The sequence below is a fragment of the Cynoglossus semilaevis genome, chromosome 19 (assembly GCF_000523025.1).
Source record: "Cynoglossus semilaevis isolate Cse_v1.0 chromosome 19, Cse_v1.0, whole genome shotgun sequence".
NCBI lineage: Eukaryota > Metazoa > Chordata > Actinopteri > Pleuronectiformes > Cynoglossidae > Cynoglossus > Cynoglossus semilaevis.
Window position 1 is genome coordinate 383,490 of NC_024325.1, and position 7,289 is coordinate 390,778.

At 37.3% G+C, this 7,289-nt stretch overlaps 1 protein-coding gene across 1 annotated transcript in view; it reads left to right on the forward strand.

The window, feature by feature from the left end:
• vamp2 (vesicle-associated membrane protein 2) overlaps nucleotides 1–3,787 on the forward strand; it is a 7,126-nt gene extending 3,339 nt beyond the window's left edge. The window contains exons 2-5 of the mRNA XM_008332156.3: nucleotides 617–722; nucleotides 856–1,014; nucleotides 1,132–1,183; nucleotides 1,360–3,787. Coding sequence (XP_008330378.1) covers nucleotides 617–722; nucleotides 856–1,014; nucleotides 1,132–1,183; nucleotides 1,360–1,376 — 334 coding nt within the window. The 3' untranslated portion in view covers nucleotides 1,377–3,787. The remainder of the gene's footprint in view (nucleotides 1–616; nucleotides 723–855; nucleotides 1,015–1,131; nucleotides 1,184–1,359) is intronic.
• Nucleotides 3,788–7,289: the final 3,502 nt, after the last annotated feature.

Consider the following 7,289-nt stretch of genomic DNA (forward strand, 5'->3'; position numbering starts at 1 on the left):
TTTTGCTGTTTGTGTGCCTTGATGGTTATTTTATTATATACAGTATTTCACAAAAAGGCAAGTCACTCTAAATATTTTTTGAACTGCAATTTAAACAAAAAACATAATTTCTTTAAAAAAATAAATGCAAAAGAAAGAAATTAGACTTTTACATTTTATTAAGAAGACAATAAATGGCCCCGTTGGCACCGATATCTTGCTTTCAATCATCTTTTTGTTTATTAATAGGCCATTGATAGTCAGCAGAATGAGTTTTGGTACATATGACAATGGCTGGACAATGTATTGATCGATGGACAGGATAACTTGAAAATCCAAAACAAAATGTATAACATACATATTCCACCACAATTCCAAAAATACAAAGACACTATTTTCAGTATACAGTTTTTAAACCAATGTATTTAAAAATACAGCCAAGACTACAAATCCTAGACTCCTCTGATGGACGTAAAACTAGTATGTCACATCATCTGCTCTGTTGCTATAAATTCTTCCACCTGCAGCAGCCAAGACTACAAATCCTAGACTCCTCCGATGGATATAAATTAATTTTAACTATGTTTTAATCGGGAAACCTGACTGTTTGTTTTCTTTCTTTCTTATCCTCACGAAGGTCTGCCCCAGCTGCTGGTGGAGCTCCTGCACCAGAGGGAGGGAATCAGCCTCCTAACCTCACCAGCAATCGCCGTCTGCAGCAGACACAGGCACAAGTCGATGAGGTAAGTCCTCATAGTTGGTTTATTCGGTGACTTCGTTTATTTCTGGGCACTTATAGTCATATGTATATGAGTGGTGAGATGGTTAATTTTCTTGATGAAGGAATTTACTCGTTTCTTTGGCATTGTTCTCTAGGTGGTGGACATCATGCGTGTAAATGTGGACAAGGTTCTGGAGCGTGATCAGAAGCTGTCAGAACTGGATGACAGGGCCGATGCCTTGCAGGCTGGAGCATCTCAGTTTGAGACCAGTGCTGCCAAGCTGAAGAATAAATACTGGTGGAAGAATGCCAAGGTAAGGATATGGAGACACTTTCCTTTGTAACGTTATTTCAAAAGGAAGAGTTTAATTTCACCTAGGCAGTATAAATGTTGCGTCAGTAATTTTATTTCAAATATCTACCTACTACAGATGATGATTATCCTGGGTGTGATATGCGTGATTGTCCTCATCGTCATTATTGGTAAGATAAAAAGAAAAAATGACTCACTATTTTCTGGCTATGCAAAGTGTTTGCTTTGAGTATATTTGGAGTGGTCTGTATAAATGTAAAATGCAAAATTGCACTCATTTGTGGAGATGGTGCTTCCATTATTCACAGTAATTGACTGTGGTTTTTTTGTATTTCTTTTTCTACAGTGTACTTCAGCACCTAAGAAGAGTCTGTCCTACCCCAGTCTGATCCCTATTTACTTGCTACCAAAAAAAAAAAAAACTCAAATTGATGACAAAATTAAAAGCAGAAAATTAATTTACTATATATGTACCTCCTCAAATTAGCCCCTGATATAACACCCCTGATACCTTCAGAGCTTCGTGGCTTCCCCCATGACCTCTGTTAATATATGTCCTTTGTGTGTGTGTGTGTGTGTGTATGTGTGTGGCCCTGTCTCCTTTCTGGGTCCTCTTGGCTTTTCTAACCTGCCTACTGAGAACCAAACACTGGTGACGATGCAACAGAAAAGGAAACAACTATTGGCAATTATTGTTACATGACGTATATATATACATATACCGTATATATATATGTATATATATATATACAGGTGTGTGTGTGTGTGTGTGTGTGACCTGTAGAGTTTTATTCTGATATATATATATATATATAGTGTTTTGTAGGTGTGTGCGTATATATGTGTGTGTGCATTTTGTATTTTTTATTTTTTGTATTAATTTACATATGCTTCAGCGTTAACTACTGCCTACTAATCACAGTGTGCATCGAGCATGTTCTTGTCAGTCTGTTTCTGGCTTAACTCCTCTGTTTTGGTGTTTGTTGTTGGGTTTTGTTTGTTTTTTTTTGTTTTTTTTTTTGGCACAACGTAGTTCTCCATTTAACTAACAGTGGTACAAGTTCATGTTTTACCTGTGTTACTTGTGACACTGAGAAAGTTCAGACAAGAACCAGAGGACTACAACGTGTTATTGGAAAGGCACAACGTTACAGAGATTGGATTTATTTCAAAACAAACAAAGCTGCCAGCAACATTCCTTACAGTTACTGCCTCGTGGCCTAGGGATTCTACAGCTTGATGCTTTCAAAGTCTAAAAGGGTCGTCATATTTTGTGGCTTTTCTGAGTGTAAGTGCTCATTAATATGGATCAAACGTAGAAAATAATGCATGTCTTGTTCTCCTCACCCTCAGAACGTTTGACTGGATCCTCCTTTTGTTTGGAAACATCTGTATTACCTCTGATTTCAAGCCTCTTGAACACCACAGATGCAGCTGTTCTGTCTCCCAGCATGCGCCCTCTCCCCACCCCCAAAATAATAGTTTCTTCTAATAATTTTGAACTGCCAGAGCTCCGATGGACCAATGTCTGTAGATGTTTTATTCTTAATTTAGAAAATTACATAGTGTCTTATTTCGAAAACATTCCTTCATTGCAGTCTAGTGCAAATGTTCTTACTGTAGCACATGTAAGTGTAAGTATCTTTAGGACAGTGTACATGCGATGAAAATTGTGTTAGAAAAATGTTGGTCTAGATGGAGAAAAAAAAAAAGATCCAGGAGTCAAAGCTTAGTCACTGTTAGGGTTACTAATGGGCAGACAGAATTAGACTGATAGGCTGTCCGTAATTTTACTAATTAATAATTCTTTAAAGTCGGTCCTACACTTCTCATCTGCAGTATGCAGTGGAGATGTCAGGTCGAAGTGTGGATATGTGCTTAGGGAACAGTTCTAAAGCCAGGGGTTCCATCTGCATAGACAGTTAATAACTTCCATGAAATTAAGGGTATATTATCAGCTGTGTTGACATTGTAGAGCCTTAGTCTCCGGTATCTTTTGCAGAGTACGCGCACTGAAACACACCACACTCCACCATAACTAGTTCATACCAGAGAGGGGACATTCTACCAGGCAAGATTCTTCCTCAGACAAATCTCTCCGCTTAAAAAAAAAAAAAAGCACATTATATATATAAAAAAAAAATGCTTCAGCCTATCTTAAAGAAAACACTGAACACACTGTATGAGCTGTAGTGTCACTACTTAGGGAAACAAAAGATTGAGTAGCATTTCTAAAAGAAGTTTTTTTTTTTTTTTTTTTTGCTACTGCAGCCATTCTGTCTTAGTGTTTCTCCCTATACTGTAGTTGGGGCTTTTTTCTTTTTATATTTGATATAATAGATTCTATTTTTTATTATAATATTTTTTGTAAAACAGGTTAGTGAAGAGGTAGCATAAAATCAAGCCACACTAAGCTCCTCTTGACCTCTGTCTAATGTTTTTGTAATTTAGCTCAATATGTTATACACTGCCAAAATCAAGAGACAGGATTCTATAGTTATTGCGGTTGTGTCTTTGATTGGTCCCCCGGCTGGTTTAGTTTTAAACTTTGAAACTTGATGGATTCTACTCGCTTTCAGCCGTGTGGTTGATGACTAAGAGGGTGGAACGACAGTGTTCAGTGCACTCTGTTCTTAGCAGTCTGTCAAAATTTAGAGGAAGAAAAGGAAGCTCATCTGCGAGGCGTCCTTGGAATTGGATAGATTTTACTTTAACCTCACAAATATGTGATTAACAGGGTTTGTTTTGTTTTGAAATAAATGCAAAATATCAAATTTTTTTTTTTCCCAGATTAAAATGCAAATCGAGTGTAAATGTAGGCGTCTCCAACTGCCAGTATGCCAACAGGCTCGAGACACATTGAAGTAACAGGCTCTATCTAGGCATGTGAACCTTTTGGTACCCTGATCTTGACTTTAAGTTTCCCCCTCTTTACCCGTTGTACTCAACTGCAGATAGAGTTTCCTACAGTGAGTGTGTGTTTGTATTAGAATAGCTCCGCCTTGGGAATATCCCCCGTTTATCCTGACAGATTAGGCTGCTTAAATCTCAAGAGTGAAGCCCGGGAGGTTAGCGATTTTACAGCCAGTTCAGACTGACCTTCTCTGTCAGACACATTCTCTTCTTGCCGCCCCAACAAGTCGCAAGCTGCAGAAGATTAGCAAGGACTAGATATCTATGCTTATGCTGCCAACTGCCATCACAAACAAGTGTAAGAAGGTCATCCTAGGATCTTCTGATATAAAACACTTAAGTGTACCAGTCCAATTTTTTTTGTTTTTTTTGTTTTTTTTACACGCTGTTTGTAGTGTGTCTCATTGAATCGTCAGTATCCTGTTACACAAGTTAAAAGCTTAATGACCGCACGCTTCAAATTTCAAACACACAGTCTCCCCTATAGTATTTAGGTCTAAATACAGTTCTCTACACATTATCTTAGAACTACTAATAGCACAAGATCTCTTTCCACTTGTCTCCATAGTTCTGCCAAGTTTAAAGTTAAAAGATAAATAAACCTAAGCGTATAGCTTCAATAGACATGTACTGACAAAATAATAGTTAAAAAAAATTCTAAGTAAAAAAAAAAAAAAACCCGCTCTGTTTAGTGTTGTAATTCAGGGGTGTTTTGGGGGTTAGGGGTTCCTATATCCTCAGGTATAATGTATTAGCAATCTACCATATTATAGACGAGGATAAAAAATGTATTGGTTTTTTGTTTTTTGTTTTTTTTGGCAATAGGAAAATCACTAGATTCCAAAAGTGGTCATTTAAAGCCATCCTGTATTGGACTAAGTTGATGCAACTCTACTGATTGGGGTAGGACCTCTGTGTTAACCATGAAACCATTTGTTGTCCCGTGAGTACTCAACCGGATTTGGTCAGAATGGTGAAAATGAAGTGAGTGCTCTTTTTTTTTCCTGTTTGCTTTACCGTACGTCTGATATGGAGTGTGCATATAGCCTAACGTCGTGGCACTTTGTTTTTAACCCATTGATATTTTATTTTCGGGGACGTTAACATCATCAGAAAATATTGTCTTACGAAAACCTTGAGAATTGTTCAGCGGTCTCATCAGCAATGCTGTGTTTAGGTCATTTGGCAGTGAGGTTACCGACCCTCGGGTGAGATTTACCCAATGTTTAGTATCTTCCCCAAATGAAACGAACGTAGCATGAGGAGGGAACCTCGTGAGCCGCCGAACCTTCACTTCACGGCCGTAGACTTACATTCAATCCTAAATGTTCACATCTTTAATTTTGAAATTAATTGTGGGTTTTTTTTCCCTTGTTTTTGCATCTATCTAGTAATAAGATGTCACTGAATTGTTTGTGTGTAAGCACTAATGGGTAACAGTAGAGAAAAGGGAGGGGAGTGTTTTTACCTTCAATTGTTCAGAATTCCAAGAATGTTTGTATCGATGAGATATATTTTAGTTGAAATCTGTTCATTTGCGAGAGAAAGTTTTGATTTATTTTGGATAGGAAGGTCCACATTGCCCCTGTCCACCGGACCTTGACGGAGGGACAGGACCGGGGGATAGCAGGCAATGTGCTCAGTTTGATTTAAATACTTTTTTTTTTCTTTCTTTCTTCCTTTAGCTCTTATTTATTTGTTTGATAGTTTTCTTGTTTTGTCACGTGGTATGGGATTATAAATGAAGTAAGGTTGACTCAACGTAAAGGAGAGATGATCGAGTGGGAAATTAAAGTACATAAAGTAACTGTAGTGTAAATCTATCATGTCTAATTATATGGATGAACATCATGAAAATATATGTATATTGGAAAACATGACAACTTGTACTTTTTGTGTGTGCTTCATGTGCTTTGTGGGTGTGTAACTATGGGCAGATGCAATTTTGAATGCAATTCTGGGACCTTATCTGACCTGTATGAATAAGTATAAATTTATTACCAACACTATATTAACCCTCTCTCCGTAATTTATTCTGATTGTGTTTAAACGAAACACCTAATAACCAGCTGGACAACTAAAAAAAAACAAAAAACAAACACTGCTTTTTATTATTTGTCATTAAATTTAACGTGTAAAACCAGCATTTCTCTGTTTGTAGGGAGACGTCCTTTCCATCGCATTTAACCAGCATGACCTGGTTATGATGAAACCATGAAAATCACAAACTCAAAGGAATGTGGTCAAATGCCATTTTACATCATGCCAACAGCTAAAACAGGCTAACAAATACGTATTAAATACAATTGAAAAAGATGAATTATTTATAGTCAATGCCGCTCTAACAAGGTTGGCCTACGACAGTCTCTAATTGTACTAAGGGTTCAGAAATGTACATTTCACACCAAAAAGCTTTATAAACAGAAAGACTGATCAAAGAGTGAAATGGAGTAAGAACACCATTCAAGCTCTATGGTCACATAGACACTTTTTTTTTTTTTATCAACAATGACTTAAGTTTGGATGTAATCCTTTTAAGAAATTAGTAAAGTTCACTAAAGACTAAACGTTTGAAATATACAGATGGATGGACAGATGGATAGATGAAACCTGAGTATTTTGGTTTTAAAGGCGAATAAGGAAAATTGTCTATGAAGATTCTCAGTCATCCAGGTCACAGTCCAGGTCGAAGAGTTCCGAAATTTTCTCAAGAAGACGGTTCTCCTCTCATCCGAGAGGTTTCTTCAGTTTTAACTGTCGGAGGTGAGTACAGCAAATATATACTCTGGGTGTGACAAAAAAATAAAGCTACTTCAGGTCCCTCCTGTCGGGTGGGCCATTAGAGTGTAAATGATTGATGTGATAACAGTTGTTGAAAAATGTTATAAATAATGAGAATGAGAATGACACCTCGCTGGCCATCAAGGTGAACACCCAAAGAAGAGTTTTGTTCTTAAAAGTGAAACCTGAGTTTTTTTTTTTTTGTTTTAAAGGCGAATAAGGAAAATTGTCTATGACGATTCTCAGTCCTCCAGGTCACAGTCCAGGTCGAAGAGTTCCAAAATTTTCTCAAGAAGATGTTTCGCCGCTCATCTGAGAGGTTTCTTCAGTTTTAACTGTTGGCGGTGAGTACAGCAAATATATACTCTGGGTGTGACAAAAAATAAAGCTACTTCAGGTCCCTCCTTTCGGGTGGGCCGTTGCAATCTTCATCAGAATTGTTTCGGTCACATGCCTCTTTGATGTGTGAAATTTACAGATGGGAGGTGAATGTTTTACTATAGCCTTACCATCGTGAAAAAATCCATAAAAATAAAAAGTCCCCGAATATCCATTTATATATAGTAAGGCATGTTTTGGGTG